Here is a 17,675-nt window from a genome sequence, read left to right on the forward strand (position 1 = left end):
TTCCTGCACAAAAACAATCATTAATGGCATTTTCCTCTTTCCACACAGAAAGAGGAGCGCCATTCCTACGGCTCTCCTGGGAAGGCGTAGGGTTCTGACGCATTCCTAGTTTTACAAAATGTTGTAAATCTGGGAGTGCGTTAAGTTCCATGGATGTTGCATGGGAGAACCCACAGCAACACCCATGGGACGCCCCTTTCATGCAGAGTAATGCATGAAAGGGGCCCATATTTCCAAGGCTATGAAAAGTTAAGCAGAGTGACTTTACGTGATCTTGTAAATATGGGCAAGCCCATTGCGCCTCTGGTGCATCAAAAAAAAGTGACGCAACTGCGGTGCAAACATGGTGAGGCCGATGTGCTTCTTGGATGGTGCAAGAAAAGATTAGAAGGAGAATTGTGGAATCATGAGCAGGAAACTAAAAAAAGCCACTTCACCATGAGCAAAGCAAGGACTGAAACCCCCAAACTTGTGCTATATTGGATGCAGTAGGTATGTTGCTTACAGACAGCTGTATGCAAGACCTAAACAGATAATTGGATAAGGTTTTACAAAGAGAGAAAAGGGCAAGACACTTCTGAGTGTGGACCGTCGTGATGGGGACTGTACTGAGGCTATGGACTCATCTTGAACAATGCATTGCTTTGTAAAAACAATATAGGGTTAGGGGAAGTGTTCTAGCATAGAGAGCTGTCAACCTTGGAACATGGGGACCCTGGAACAGATCTCGGTTTCCACTCAGCATCCTTTTATTCTGGGCAGATCACTGAATAACCATTTTGCCTAAAAAATAAAAACAAATTGGCTGTGTTGTGAAGAGCTCCAATGCACTTGACCAGATTTGTGGGATAATTGTTTTTTTTAAACACAAGGTCTAACGTGATTGTTAGTTAGCTGTTATTCTGACAGCTCTGTAATTCTATGCAAAAGTTTTCAGTGCACAGCTGGGTAAGATGGGTATTATGTTTTTGCTTCCCATAATGTTTTGTGGTGGCAAGAAAAAAATTACTATTTGTTGCTCTGTGCTCTCTGTAGTTCTGCAAGAGTACATTCATTTGTTCAATTGGTAATGCAATTGAGGTGACCACAGCGTTTTCATGCTCTTGGTTGGAGTAGGTAAAATATGCTGTGAAATGAAGCCGTGTGGGATCAGCATATGCAGTGCCACAGCTCAGCAGTAACTTGAGAAATGAAATTGTCTGGCATGTCAGGGTGAGTTGCAGTTCTTAACATGCAAAGCCAAAGTGCTCTGGGCTCACAAATTGAAAGAGCATCGCTGAGCGTTTCTTGTAGTTGGCACATCAAATTCTTATGCAGATTTTCCCACTCTGGGTCCACTAGACGTTCAGAGCATTGATTCTTTTTTAAATAGAGGGGGTGGTACACAGTGTGGTGGGGGGAGCAGGATGTTGGCTGCCCCATCAACCCCAGCAGACTTTCCACCTTGGTCTAAATAACCCTTTTAGCCTTTTCTGGGTGGTCAGTTATGCTGCCATGGCAGATGATGATCACATCTCCCCCTGTCAATGAAAAAATACCCCCCTACCTTGCCAGGAAATGTTGCAGAAAGGGCAACTGTAGAAGATGAGCTTTTGGCAAAAGTGAATGACGGGTGCAAAATTGTTAAACAAGTACAAATGTGAACATTTGATGAAGTCAATTTTGTTGATTAGTTTACATGCTTCACACAATTAATATTATTAAAGTTATGAGGGAATAGACTTTATAGGGGGTACAAAACATTTTGTTTCTCCCCAGCTCCATCACGGGTGCTTGCAAAACGTTTGGCATTCTTTTGTATTTTTCAGAAACAAGCCCCAGAACTTAGCAGAGAGATTTCTGTGTTTTCCTGTCCACACTATAAAGTTTCACATGGCAGTCCTTGGAATCACTGCTGGAAACCCAGCCCGAATTTGAATGATGCTTTTTTCCCAAAATGTTTCCAAGAGCAGGGCCAGATGAGGCCCCACCATTTTTTACATAGTGATTCCCCCATTTATAAACGAGGCAAGGACCCATGAGTTTGATGGGACAGAACGATTTACAATAGGCTCCCTTTCTGCCAAATCCAAAATGAGGGCCTAAGTTCTCATGAACTATATTAGTGTAGATAAGTGTTTGGCCGCTCATAAGGAAAGAACAAAGGATAATGCTCAGAGCTCAGTGACAGGATTTCACACGGTCAAAAGAGAATTCTGAAGATCCTGGTTAGGTAGCTGTAGGAAATGCAGGTTCAGTATAATGTGATAAGAAGAAAATTATACAGACACATACATTGGAATTGCTGGTGAATAATCCATTGTGGCAAGTTGAGGGATAGTGCTGAGCCAAGACTATAATTCCTTATTTAGAAAGTGTGGCAAGAAAATCAGAAATATAAATAACAAAACATTAAAGAAGGTACAATTATACATTACTGTGACTCAAAGTTAACAAGAATACATAAACACATTAAATCATTATGGTTCTACTACATAAATAGCTGAGCTACGCCGTGATGACCTTTTAATTGTTACACAAACCCCGATCCTTTTTACTATTCAGTGACCCCAATTGTTGATGGCACGTATTCAAATGATATTGACGTTTGTACATGAATTTTTGTTTTATGACTGATATCAAACTCTTTCACTAGGCGAGCTGGGACAAGGGGTTATTTGGATCTCTGCTTCCGGGCTATCATTAGATGAGCCATAAGGGACCTGAAATAAATCACATTCTTGACTTGCTTGCATAATGTAGGCTTTCTGGCTGCCGCTCCGCCATGCCAGTGAGGACTGAGACACCACTAAATCAATCACCTTGATTTAACCGTAGTGAAACCTCTTGCCAAATTTCATTAAAGACACGGAGGCTGACATTATGCTTTATTCCTTTAATGCAGTCCAAGCAGCCGCTTACATCACAATATTAAAAGGTTCCAGAATAGAACAATAGCAACACATGAAAGGCATGAGCCATCAACAATCTGCCTCTTTTAAATGTGGAGGAAAATAAGTTCATGAAACTTGAAACATCAAAACGATCTTCTGAAGAGCAGGATGAAGAAGAAGGAAGAAAGAAGGTAAAACCAAAGGCCAGACGACACACAATTAAGGAGCATTACCTGAAAATAGAAAGAAGTAAATATCTCTTTAATGTAAAAAATTGTGTCAAGCTTATCAAGCTAAAAGGAACAAGAGATGAAGCAAGTACTGTTAATACAAAGTACAGTAATAAACTGTAACAAAAACAGCATTAAATCATTGTAAGACCACCAAGGGGTGGGATGAGAGGGATAATGTCAGCCTCCGTGTCTTTAATAAAATCCAGATTCTCTAGTCATGTTAATATGAGAATCGCCATTTCATTACAAGAAAGGAGGCTGGAATGAGATGTATTCAAGTGAATGCAGGATGTGCAAAGCAGCAGAGACAATCTGGTTTCATATGATGTGGCTTTGATCATTAGTAGAATAAATTGCGATTCTCATATTAACATGACTAGAGAATCTGGATTTCATTAAAGACACGGAGGCTGACATTGGCTGACATCCCGGGCCGCGGTTCTGGCCAACAAATAGGTTCGGAAGCGGGGAGTCGCCGGGAGCCAGATGCCCGAGCGTGAAGATTACCCCCAGCCGCGAGCTCATGCGGTGCTGTGAAATCACAACACATACATATATCCCTCAAGCATAGGAGGAGAAAACACTAGGATGTTCCAGTGTCTTGATTACACATAAGGTCGTAATCTTCTTTTTTAATAACCCTTCTACTTCAAGTGGTGGTGAGGCCTTAGCGTGCTTCACTTTCTTGTTGTAGCTGTATATGGTCCTGATGACGCTGAGCTGAATATTAGCTCTATTTAGCAGAAACATGTCGACCTATATTTGTTTTTTGTTTGGGACTGGGTGGTTCAAACTAACTTAACCACTTATCCGTCCGCTCTACTTTCACTAAGACTTTTAATGAGGTTAGAACTACCCCCTAATAAACTGGTTCGGGGTGTAGTCCATACTTCTTTTACCTTTTCAAGCACTAATTCTAATATAGAACCCAATGAAGACAAATGGCAACCAACTGTCTTGTTGGTGCCTGAGGGTTCTTCTTGTGGCACTCTGTATGTAATCTTGGTTGTCTGACTGCTCTCTGTCTGATATTCTCCGTTCAGCTTGGTGGTAGTCAACTACTATCCCTTTAATTATTTTAGTCACTCTTTTGTTGATTTGTAATTACTGCTCATAAGGGGCACAAGAGTGGCCTTACAAGCCCTTTCTCTCTTGTTGATTGCATACTTTAAAGATAGGACATGTATCTTTAAGTCTAACATGTTCTGGTAGTGAAAAGCTCTCAAATTAGTTTTTCACTACCACAAAGCCTACCTCTCCTGTAGACTAACATTGACGTTACCTTAGTATATTTTAGAAGTGTAATTTCCAAATGGGAGCAGTTAACCAGTTTATGTTCGATGTCTCTGGAACTGGAATTGAAAATCCCTACTCATGGTAAAGTTGGATTTTTTGATAACAGTTTTTTGTAATGCCACATTTAGAAAGTATTCTTACCATAGCCATTTACTGTCTGTAGCCTGTACCTGGGCCACATGACTGGGCAGAGCTGACAGTTGAGCCTTGTGTGGTCCTCCTAGACAGGTACACACAATAGGGAGCTTAGGGGTGCTTGGATGGGCCATCACTGGCAGGATGGGAGGGAGGAGGTGGATAGCCCCACTTACACTTAATAGGCTGTGTCCTTCCTCCACACAATGGGCTACAAATCTCCTGTAGTTAGTCAGGAGCCAGGACAGGGAGGATGGGATCTATGGGGACTTCTAAAGGAATCCTCTAGAAGGTTTCTACAACTTCAAAGGCACAACTCTTTGTAAAAGTAGAACCTCTGACACCACCATTTCAGTACACCTCTGGACCTGTGGATACTCTGCCAGGAAGATGGACTGATGTACTGCTGAAGGACTGTTCCTTTGCTGGACTGCACTCTTCTGGACTACTGGTATGCTGTACCGACCTTCTGCCCTACTGACTGGGTGAGGAGGAAGGGACCTTCATTTCTTGAACCCAGAGCCCCAGAGAGACTCCCATGGTCTAGTTGACTGGCTTCCAGACTTGAGCCTCAGGGACAGACAGCTCCAACAACCCTGCACCTGCACCAGAACACTGCCTCCTGTGAGTCTACCCTGTCAAGTGGTGCCACCCCAATCCTAAACCATTGGAAGTGGGCCAAAGGTGCTCTACTAGCCTCTGTGGACACAGCAGGAAGCAATGCATCTCTTCTGCTGCGCAGCCCAACCCTGAGCAGAACCGACATATGGCTACTGCTGCTGCGTGAATCAGACCCACAGCAAAGCCCCGCATCCCAGCCTGTCGCCACATCCGAACCTCTGCTGCGCGGTGCACCCTCATTATAGGCCCTTGCCTGTCTCATCGACAGCAGCCTCGATTACAGCACCAGACTCTGCATCACAGCCTCTCAGCTTCTCAGAACTGATGCATCTCCCTGACTGCATGACACATCCCCAACTCTGGATTTCACAATTCAAGCCTTTATTGAAGGGATCTTTGATTCAGCAGGACCTTGCTCAGAATCCTCACCACATCTCAGAACCAACGCATTGCTTTGACATGCGTTACACATCTTCAACATTATTCCTTGTAATGCTCCAAAAACTAGGATTGAATGTACTTTGTTCAGTGGGTCTAACTGGATCCCTGTAGCCCGGTAGCCATTACAGTGCAAAGCTGATGGGCTGTTCTGGGATGCAGTCTCCTGCCAGTCCCAGATATATCTGCTGTTAGTCTAGTATTACAATCAAATCACCCCCCCCCCCCTAAGAATTGCAGCGGGCCCAGCATTTGTATCTGGAGACATAGGTTGTGAAAGAAAGAAGGGTCATCCGTGTATGCTCCACAAAGACAGATCAGCGTGATTGGCAGGGTGTGTATGAGTGCATGCACAATCCCTTTATTTCCCCTTCAGGTCTGTCAATGATCATATCAGGTGAATTGGTGAGTTGCACCCAATTAGAATCACTACCTCTTGGGTATACTGCGAGTAGGAGGTGCCACACTTGTGTTCCACCTATATGAATTAGAGTTTAGTGTTCGTCCAAGTTGTCAGGTTTATCTCCTGTAAAAAGCAAACATCTATTTCATGCCTGTCTACATAGGTCATTACCTGCCTAATTTTCTTGTGGTCGATGAGACACTGGCTATTCCATGATAGAAATGTAACGGTACTAAAGGTGTCATATTTAGTAGTACTGATCCACATGTTTGGGTGACATAGGTCTGCTGGTGGGGTGGGAACCACTGCGCCCAGATGTGATGTGTGCATGTCCAGTCTATATAGCCAATGTGCCAAGCAAAGCCAAAAAAACCTTGGATTCCTTTCCTTGTAACTTTCCCCCACCCACTCCGACTCCCCCAATCTGTCTGGTGCCCGTCTAAACTCACAGCAGGAAATTTAAAAGCACTCCACTAGCCAACCAACCATTTGTAATTCCACACATTAAACAAGAAAGTCAACATTAAGGGTGTGTATTTGAAAGAGTGGACATCTGACCTCAGCTAACACTCGACTCTCTGGGCAAGTTGGTGGTCGAGCAGTAGTTTGCCCGTGTGCCTTGTGATAGGGAATTGTTTAACATTAAAGTCACCCTTGCCATTTGTCTTGCATTATCATTCCCTGTGGTTGTTACAGGTAGCAATATTCTGTGCTCAGTAGAGCAGGAGTTTACCGTTAGTCATTTTCATTCATTCAATCAGTGTCGCCTCTGGAAAGTCGGGATTTTACCTCTAGAGTCAGCTTACCATACTCCAAAATCCCGGACACAGGTCGACTAGACCTTTTTACCTGTCATAGAGTGAATTAGGAAATGTAGGTAACCGATGATAAGTCAATTCAGTCAATTTCCCTCTGTACCCCCAAAGAAATCACTGACTAGGAACTAAGTTCAAAGATTTATTATAAAGCCAAAAACAACTGAATGTATAAACATCTCAGCAGAAGATTCAAAAGGTAAACGGGCACTAATACAAACATAATCCTACGGAAGAATCTCAGACGACTCAGAAATAATACAAGAACAAGTTCAAGAATCATCAGGCTAACAAGAATTGCTATAACCTGAGTTTTAGTAAGCATTTATAAAAAGGAATAAAATCCAGGTTAGTCTGTCCCTACACTACTCTTGGTGACATCCCTACTCAACAAAGTCTCATTCAGAAAAAGGTGTCAGCAGTGGTGACTCTTAAAAGAGTTCACTCACTTTCCTTCTTTCTCTCAATCTCCAGGCTACTCAGTCCCAGCTGCGTTCTCTCTCTCTGCCTACCCAACCTCTCTCTTCGCCTGCTCAGCCCATCTGCTCTACCTCCCCCCTCGGGGTGCGGTCCCTAATACCAAACCCCACAATACGAACGACACGCCTTCAGGTACGCCCCTCTAGAAGGTGTTGGTTTCCAGAATTTTCCATTATGGCACCTCTCCATCCTTGTCCGTTAAAACGTCCTTGGGTCCCAGGCTCTTCTTCGCTTCAAGTTGCTTCCTTGAATTCCTAGGTTACTCCTCCACGTCTGAGCCTAGCATCCTAACTCTCATACACAATGGGCCCTTCTACTCCACTATCTACTTTGTCCTGCACCTGCAAAGGAACGCATGTGAATCGGCTCACGAATTCCAAATGTTGCAATTGACTTGAGCTGAAGCAGCTTTCTCCAAAACATTTCTACGATTTAAAGCTAAACGGCATTTCAAATCAGGCCTGCACGATTTCCATGAAATGGGCCTCTCCACGTTATGTGCATCAACATGCTCACATAAGCAATACATTTACGTCCTTTAACCCCTTCCAGGCTCATGACGAGCTGGGCTCGTCATGGTGTAGCCTCCTCAAACACTGATGACGAGCCCAGCTCGTCATGAACAATGGGTTTTTAAAAATATCAGCATGGGTGCAGAATTCCACTAGCACGCATGTGGTTAACATCAATCTTTTAATGCAAAATACAATCTTCTACCTAAGCAAGTTAATCACATTTAACGTTACAACTGTGAGTTTAATAAGCAAGGCTAAAGGCACAATGGTGAATTATTAAACACACTCTTATTAGTGAAATTCAAATGGCATTTCTATGTTAAAACAGCATTAATGGTTTTTAAAGCACACTACATTAGCTCTTAGTGTAACTCTAATACCATCTACATTAGTTCTCAACCCTACATTATATTTGAACACAATTAGTAAGTCCTCTATATATGTGGGTGCTGACTACTCGTGAATATGATGCACCCCTACAATTTTGAACTCTGTTCTGCGCTCTCTCACCTCTCTGAGGGCTGCCCCTTTGTGGTGAGTGGTGGTGCAGATGATGACGAAGAAATTGAGTGGCCTTATTGGGATTTGTGAACAGATGTAGCTTGCTTTTAAGCAGTATGCACAGTTTTGCTGGAGAGAGCAGGCTGCATTGCATATGGGCTCTCTGAAGTGATTGTCTAACAGGAAGAATGTCTCTGCAAACTTTTTGTACAGCCATCATAAAGTCAGAAACAATTGACACCTCATTGCCTTCATATTGCACCTCTCACTGCTCTCCCGCCAGCCTAAGGACCAAGTCTTTATGCTTGAATAGAAGCACAGCCGTCAGGTGGGATGATGCCCCATGTGACAGTTGTGGACCTAGTGAATGGTGGGTGTGCTCCACTGAGAACAGTGGTGTGAAGTTTAAGTCGGTGAATAGATGTTTCAGCATTGCTGCCATGTACTCTTTCATTCTGCCATAATTTGTGGATTGAGCAACTCTTATGATCCGCAGGTTATCACAGCGGGATCACACCTCCAAGTCTTTGTTTTTTGCTTGTATAACCACATGTACCTTTTCCATCTGTAGCAATTTTTCCCACTGGGCTTTTGCTACATCCTCCAAGTCCAGCATCTGGTGTCACAGCCTTCCAATGTGATCTCCATGTGCGTCCACCCTCTCGTTCATGCAGCCTAAATGATGTGTTAGGGTTATGGTGTTGATATTGGAATCATTGTTTTCCAGGCTAAGTTTTATATCCAGCAGCAGGTGTTTAAGGCCCAGGTCTGGATCAGTGGTCAGTGGTTGGTGGTGAGTAGCAAAAATTTTGGATTTAAGGAGGGAGGCACTGAAAAGGCTGTATAAAGACCAATTTCAATTGGCAAAACTGTGTTTAAATAAAGACTGCCCATGATGTGCATTCTTTTTTAAAAAATCTCTCACTTCTTTCCCTTTTATCCTCACTGGAACTGTAATGCTTTTGTTTCGTTTTCAGGTCCCTAATGTCAGTTGTGTGCGGTTGAACTTCTCTTCAGTTGCACGGATCCTCTGGCTATGTGTGTGTGTGCGTGGAATGTGTCTGGGGATACACGAAATGAGCCCAGAGGTTTCTGGACATAAGCGTTCAGTTCCACCGTTGAGGTGCTGCGGACAATGCATGGTGATGATTGTTTTAGCATATGTTGTGTACTTTAGGCTATAGCATAGAACCACAGTCTGCTGGTGGCAAGAGTGAAGGTGCTGTGTTTTTGCAGCACACAGCACACAAGCAGCTCGATGGTGCGTTGGTGCCAGGGAGGTTTTACTTTTGAATTGTGCTTCGGTCTGAGAAATAATTTTTAGGTACACACTGAAAGGAACTATAACCCAACCTCTCTGTGTTTCTGCAGTGAAGAAAAAACAAGGAGCAGTACTCCTCATCTTCACCCCGTTTTTCTCTTGTACAACATATGCTGTGATAGGGAGGGAGGTATGTTAATGCATCTGAAATGGGAATGGTAGCCCAACAAACAATTGTGGTCCCAGATAGAATGTGTCTTAGTAACAGTAGTAAGGAGCACACTACAATTACACCTCACAATGGCCTTGCTGGGGTTGATGAAAGAAGTGAGTGGCCAGAGACACTGGCAATTGCTCATAGGGATAGGGTGCTAGGTGGCCACATGTGACATCGACCATATATCTCTAGAGAAACCCCAATACTTAAGATGTGGAAAATGGGCCTGAGCCAATTCACCCTTTTGGAGAGATAGGTGTACAGAGCCATGGGCTACCCCAAAGACATATGTGTGGATATGGGGCCTTGGCTGGTCTATACTCAGGAGGTAGCATTTTGGCACAAAGACCCAAAAGAGGGGCGTTTGGTGTTATCCCACTGGGGCACTGAGGGATTTGATCCACATGTCAATTTTAAGACCACCATTTAGACCTACAGAATGTGTGAGACCCACAACCATGTCGCCCTGGCATGGTTTCTACAATTATTTTTCTCCCCCCTCACCCCCCAACTGTGCGATGTCTAGTGATGGAACATACTGTGTAAGTACAAGGCGCTGCATCTTTTACCTGTTTGTTTTTTGGTTCATTACCATGTTTCAAAAATGCTATAAAAATTTACATTAAAAACAATCCTATACAATGTTAATATATAATTGTTGGAAGCCCAATAGTGAAGAATAAACCATGTTGCTGGAAACGGCATACATATGGAATTGAAGAGCTGATATAAAGAAATAAAGAAAGATGCAGGGAATTATAGCAGGGATGAGATATGGCAGTTGCAATTTCAATAAGAAAGTGAGTTTGAAAGTAAATAGCAGGAGAGTATTTGTGAGAATCTGGGTGTTCTATATGATGTGGCTGTGGAACCTTATCATGGAGTACACTTGCAGAAACCTCCCTAGGTCCAGGATTAGGGTGTAGGTTTTGGCTATCTGAGATTTCTTTGTTGGTGTACCTGTCAACTGCTAGCAGCAACAAAGGAATCTAAGATAGCCAAAACCTGCACTGAGTCTTCTCAACCTGAGAGAGCAATCAGAAACTGGATTCATTGGAAGTATAGGACACAAGCCCCCACCAAAGGTATTGCAACCAACTGCTATGCTTCGTAATCAGTAGTGCCGCAGCTACTGTGCAACTACTGCAACATAGAGGACTTTGAGGGATGCCGATCTCCATGCCAAAGTCACCCCACATCACCCGTGATCCGAGGAACCACCACCGAGACACCCCCATCGACCATACCACAGCCCGAGCATCCCTCTTGAGCATCTTTGCCTGTATCCCCCAGCATCAGCACCACTCCATTGATTTATATGGAGGTTGTGTTCTAAAGTTGGGAACTTGCTTTAAAAATACTCTGGTGGCCAGGTAACTGCTCAAAGTATCTTTATTGGACTTCTAGACCTCATCCCTGTCGATTTTCAAACTTTACATTTGCCAATGCTTGTTTGCATTTGCACTTACTAGTGATAAAAAATCTCTATCTCTGGAAGCTTGGAATTTAATGATCAGGGTCTCTAAAAATTCTTTAAAATACACTCTATTTTTATAAATTGTTGTTGTGTCTTTTAATTGGTGTGTGATTTTCTTATGCTGCTCTATGGTAATGTTAAATGCTTTACACTAAGTGCCTTTGCCAAGCCTTCCTGCTCACAGCCACAACTACCCAAAGTTGAGATAAAGTTGAGTAAACTATACTGACTGGACCCAAGAAGATCTCTGTGAGTGTACCTCATGATAAGGCCCCAAAGCCCCATCATATAGTACACCCAGATCCTCACAGTATTAGAATGTAGTATTACATTTCCAGCACCATAAGGCTAGTATAAGAAAGTACCTCAGTTTGGTCACAATCAACCACTATTTCTTATCTGGATTTGGTTGCTTTAGTACCCTCTGTGCTATGCCACTACTAAACAGTGGCAAAGTGTGTGTGCTTATACAAAAAAAGATGTACTGTGTATCTAATTGTCTTATTTACCTTTTCAGTCAGACCATGGTAGATGGTGAAAGACCAGTAGCATCAAACTTAATTCTCATATGTGAACCGCAGTTTGTATTTACGCCACCTGACAAAAATGTATAGCTCCAGAGAGAACAGTGTGGTCTTTTATGGCTGCAGTTTAAGAACATTGAAGTGAAAAATATTAGTGTTTATTAAAAGTTATTTTTTACTTGGTTTAAAAAACCTAATTCATTTGTGAAAGTGGAATTGCAATACTGTAAGTAGCTAAATAACTTTAGGTCATTGTACTTTGCTGCCTGAGAGTAAACTGGTTTACATCTGGTTTGCCTCTCAGTCCTGTTCTAGAGATTGACATCATGTTCTTGGCTGATATGTTAATGACGCTCCACCAGGAAGACAATGTCTGTAGTCAAGCATCAGGAAGGCAGGAGTGGTTGTAACAGTGGTAATAGTGCCCTCTTTCAGGGATTAACCACCTGGAAGCCGGTCAGGAGCAGCTTTTAAAGGGGAAATGCAAAATGTTGCTGTCAGGATCAAGAACCACAGTCACGGATTCCCAGAGGCACCCTAAACTTTCTGTCTGTTTGCACCACAGGAGGGGATATCAGTTCTAGCACTTTTAGAGGGTAGGGCATCTCAACTTCTTATGGGAGTGTGCTGGTGCAAAGACTATGATTCCTGCAGATGCAAGAAGTCCAGGGCTGTAGGAAAGAGCCCCTTTTTGTATGGTCACCCCTCCACCCAATGCTCCAAATGCTGATGGTATTGACTCTGATAGTGCACTCTAATCTGCTGCCCAGACACCTGTGCACTCTCCCAAAACTGTTATGCTCGACTTTACCCCCTTATAAGGCCCTAGTATATGGTACCAGGTGTACCCAGAGCATAGGTTGTAAAGAGGTCCCCAGGGCTGCAGCATGGTTTTGTGCCACACTTGGAGACCCAAGCAAACTATTGAAAACAGGCCTGCCATTGCAGACTGCATGAGCAGTGTACACTGCTCGAACTCGACTGTGCCCTCACCATGTGTGGCACAGTCAATGCACTGCCTTTACTATATGTCAGGCACCCCTAAGGAAGGACTCCTCAGCCCAGGAGGCAGGTTGCATTATATTAAAGGTGTGGACATATAAGTGCAAACCTATAAGTCCCTATAGTTGCATTCCCCGTTGGATGGTACTGTAAGTGTTAGCAGCCCCTAATATAACATGGCCTGCTAGCTGGACACTCTCGAGATTGGAAGCTCCATTATGGTACCACTAACATATGTCATAGTTGATATCAAACAACATGCCTTCTCACCTTTGACATGATTCTCGTGCCCTGAGTGACATGGCATGCACCCAGGTGGAACATTAGAGCTTGCCCACCTGGTTACCCCAGCTTCACTTTGCTCTGCTTTCATGCTGCTGCCAAGAAAAGATTCTGACCTTCTGCCTAGGTGGTCCAGTGCTCTGTAGGAGTTGTAGTCTCACCTGCCCCATATCTCAGACCGCTATGTTACTCCCTAGGGCCAGTGAAGTTTCAGAAGCTTTTTTCTGTGCTTACTGCCACCAAGGCTTGTTGGTAACCAATCCAGTAACAATATAGGGGTGGGTGTAGTTCGCGAAGTAGCGCTACGCGAAGCTACGCGAAGCTACGCGAAGTGCACTTCGCACTACGCGAACTTCATGTAGCACTACGCGAGCTGCGTAGTAGCATGTTCGCACTGTGCAAGATGCGTTTTTAATGATTGCACGGTGCGGACAAGCATCCGGCACTGTGCAATCATTGAAAATGGCATCTTGAACAGTGCGAGCTGTAGTTTTCTGCTGCTCGAGTAGATTATTACTCGAGCTGCCACTTTCTCAACGCGAACTGGTAGTTTCTCATTGAGAGCACTCGCGAGCATGCGCAACCACACACAATGAGAAACTGACCTCCCCGCGTTGAGAATCTCGCCGGGATGTCATTTTGCTTGCTCGCGGTCGCAAACATGACGTTGAGGACCGCAAACAAGCAAAAAATGACTGCTGCACTACGCTACGCTGCACTACGCGTGTTCGCACTGTGCTACGTGCAGCTCGCGTAGTGTGAAGTTGCGCAAACTTCGCAAACTCCACGAGCGTAGCGTAGTGCTTCGCCCAGGGTTAGTAACAAACTCCCACACTCAAATCTGCTTCTACAAGGAAAACCATGCAACCATTATCCAATGTCTGCAGCTGTGGTTTGTCTTATCCTTTTGGTGTCTTTTTTCTCATTAAACCTTTCTCTATTTTTTTTATTGGTTTGGAGATTTTATTGGGATATTTGTGTCCCATTACATTTGTTGCTACTGCTTGAATTTAACACAGATGCATTTGTAGTATTGCATGCTGCCACAGCTACGGCAGAGTGAAAAGAGATTCTCTTAGTACGGAGTTGTGACCTAACCAGATTGTACTACTTAAGTACTCTCTTCCCAAATTCATTGGCCAGTTTATGACGTCGGTGATTCTGGGTTAGTTACAATTGCAAAAGAGGGGTTTTCCTTTGTTTTTCTGGCTTTTCTTAAATGTGGGGTATCTGAAGTGTGCTGTTCCTATCTGAAAGGTACTGTATCAAAGTTTAAAATGTACAGTTATAAATCATTCTCCTTTTTACCATAAACAGTGCAAGCAGCAGAAACAGTTGATGAGTGTGAATTATGTGCCAACCCAGCCTGCCCTGGCTGCTTCTGAACATGCAATGACACCGGAAAAATCAAATCCAGGCGTAAACAACAGGCAGCATCCAGTTTTGGAAACAGAAATGTCAGCACCTAATGGGCCATATATTTGTTCTTTCTATTCAGAGAAGCAGCTCCCCTTACAATGCACTTCTTTCACAAATCTGTTTAAAATGCATTTTTCAAATGTCATATGGTAAATCGTTGTGCGATCTGCTTGGACATAACTCTATTCACAATGGTAATTGAATATTTTTGGGGTGCTGAAAATCCGTCGTGGGATGGGGGGGCAACGTTTCTGTACCCACATTTTCCAGATGATATCAGCGTTTCTGATTTAGAGAAATAATAATGAGGAAGTTAGCAAACCGCTGTTTATAGTGCTTTAAGATGTATCATTTTCTGTTTTTTGGTGACGCACGGCACTGATTTCATGCAAAGGCAATGTCAAAGAGATGTAAAGGCAAATTAAAGAGTGAGGTGAAAACTCTCTCTCTCTCTCTCTCTCTCTCCACCCCACCCTCCCAACCCCGTTGGAGTTTTAAAAAGCATATGCCTGTCGCAGCACCAGACAAACAGATATGTCTTTTTACGTTATTTCTAAGCACCCTTAAAGCATCAGATATTGAAAGGGAGATATACTTGAATGAAAGAACTCGCTCTTAAAGACAGCAGTAAACTCGTGGGCATGTCAGCGTGGCTATACTCGACATTTCACTCTAGGGGGCGATGTTGGCAAATATTCAGTATTTCCCAAATATATCTCTATTCATGCAAACGCAAAGCAGTGACATTTGACACTCACCTAGAATCATTTTTCTTTTGCATTTATACAGTGTACAGGGATGAAGGAAATTGAACTCCTTGATGGAGCACAATATATCAAACAATGGTGCACAAAATAAGCAGTTTAAAACATCGGATTAACAATTTCACCCAGTCTATATTTTTCCTAAACCAGCTAATTGTATACATCCCCTCTCATCACTGCACTGCTTGAGGTATCAGGATCTTGATGGATAGGGTCAAGTTCACCATGGCACTACCAAAACATTGTAACTTTACTGAATTTGTAACTTTTCCATCCTTTTGTAAATTACACCTTTTTGTTAATTCAGAAATATTTCCACTGTCACCAAATCTATTCATTCATGACCTACAAATTGCACAAGCTCCCACAGAAGATGCTTGGGGTTCGCAAGGATGGTTGACTTGTATCTGTTTCTCTAACTGTTATCTTGGGAAACTAACTCTTGTGTAACTTATTTAAAAAAAAAATAAAGGTAAAATCTGAAATGAAAAAGGTTGACAATAAGATTTTAGAAGCCCTAGCCAAGTTGACTACTTATCTTAATTATCTACGTGCCCACCATGGCGCAAGCGGAAATATGTGCTTTTTTACATTCATCTCCTGAGAGCACATCTTATGACCTTAAGGTTGGGACAATGAATTTTACGGATGGTCACGGGAAACTGGAGTTGGCTGTACAATATTGAGAGAGGCCATGTCACTGTGGGGCTAGTGCTCTGACACCCATGCCCGTTGTATTTAAATGTATGAGAACGTCTTTTGGAGGGGTTGTTATCCCCAGTGGAACAGGCACAGCAAGATAATTCGTCATGGCTCACCCATGGGAACATATATAGGTACTCCAGTTCTTAAACATTATATTAAGTATATGTACACATTTTGTAACATTTTAATGTGTTTTATTTGTTTTAGTTTTATATATCTAGTTCGTACAACTACTTATGGGCTCATTACGAGGTCGGTCGGACCTTTGGTTGGCGGTTCCGACCTTAGTATTAGAATGATACCGCCCATAGGGCCGATGGAAACATCCATTGTACTATCGCAGCTTGTGAAGCTGGCGGAAAAGGCCAGCAGCACAAGGTTCGATAGTAAAATGGATGTTTGGAAACATCCCTGCACCATGTGACAGGCACCTGATGGTCCCACTGACATCATAATGAGGCCCTATATTTTTTAAAATAACTTTTGTAAATAAATCCATACATTAAAAATAAGGGGTTAATTTGAAAAATATCTGCTTTTAAAACAGTTTCTATTTTCTGCAGTAGCAGTATTTCTAATGCATGTCAATCTTTCCAGCCTTCATTATGTTCATTGTAAATAATTTGACAAGTAAGCTGACCACTGCGTTTTCCCCTACTTCACGTTTGGAAATTCCACGAAAAAATTTAGACCTTTTCAAGCCTTCACAAAATTGGCATTGCATGTCATTTCCCAAACGTCCGAAAATCTCTTTTTTCATTGTTGCATCCTTAGCTTAGCATCTTCTCATGCAGTCCACATAGTGTTGTATCATGATGGTCTTTGCTGTTTTATCCCAGAGCTGAGTATCTACTTTTATGTACTTGAAGTGTGTAAAGTGAATTCATTAAATCTGATATTTCTTTGAGTCAAAGATTTATTTTAAGACAATGCAGCTCGAAAACAATGTGCAAGGTTTGGGTCTTTTTGTTTCCGAGCTGGAGGCAGCTGCTTATTCACCTGCGAAGCTCCTGGATACCCTCATGTGTGATTAGCGTGCCGTACAAATATACATAACATAACAGCTGTGCTGTGCTGTGTAAAAATAAAGCACTAATTCAAAAAAACAAGCCCCTTTTGCCACGGGAACGTCACTTTTTGTGATGTTCCCATGGCGATAGGGGCCTTGCCTTATTTACAAGGCGTGATTATAACAGGGGAAACCCAATAAACCCTTGTAGGCTTGGGCAATATATCATTCAGGTCAAAATGGTGCTACAAGGGACTTGATTTATAGTAAATAATAGCTCAGTTGGGAGTCGTATTAGAAGTATCACACTCCAGTGTACCAATAGGATATCACATATGCAAAAAGTTCAAGCAGAATAAGAGTCAATCATTGGAAGGAGAAGGATACACAGAGAAAGTTAAAAATATGTTCATCAGAATTTTTTTTATATAGATTCAGTAATGTAAATTACAATTCAAGATGTAGGGAGACAAAATAAAAAGCAAAAAAGTAATGAACAGAGGTATAAATAACATCAACACATCAGTTCAAAACTTAAACATCAACTCCAGAAAGTTAGAGCAAAACAACCAAAAAAATTAATTGATAATGGTTGTGTGCTTGTGCCCATGCAGCGTAGATGGAGATGATGTATATCTCGACGTTTCGGTCTATAATGCTGCCGTCATGAAGACCATCATCAGGACCACACAGTCCATTGCAGGT

General features: G+C 42.7%; 1 protein-coding gene across 1 annotated transcript in view; it reads left to right on the plus strand.

Annotated features, from left to right (window-relative positions):
• Window positions 1-14,673, plus strand: part of LOC147711517 (guanylin-like) — a 119,853-nt gene extending 105,180 nt beyond the window's left edge. Inside the window, exon 3 of the mRNA XM_086920202.1 lies at window positions 14,391-14,673. Coding sequence (XP_086776328.1) covers window positions 14,391-14,458 — 68 coding nt within the window. The 3' untranslated portion in view covers window positions 14,459-14,673. The remainder of the gene's footprint in view (window positions 1-14,390) is intronic.
• The last annotated feature ends 3,002 nt before the right edge of the window (window positions 14,674-17,675 follow it).

The sequence above is a fragment of the Lissotriton vulgaris genome, chromosome 5 (genome assembly GCF_964263255.1).
Source record: "Lissotriton vulgaris chromosome 5, aLisVul1.2, whole genome shotgun sequence".
Classification (NCBI taxonomy): domain Eukaryota; kingdom Metazoa; phylum Chordata; class Amphibia; order Caudata; family Salamandridae; genus Lissotriton; species Lissotriton vulgaris.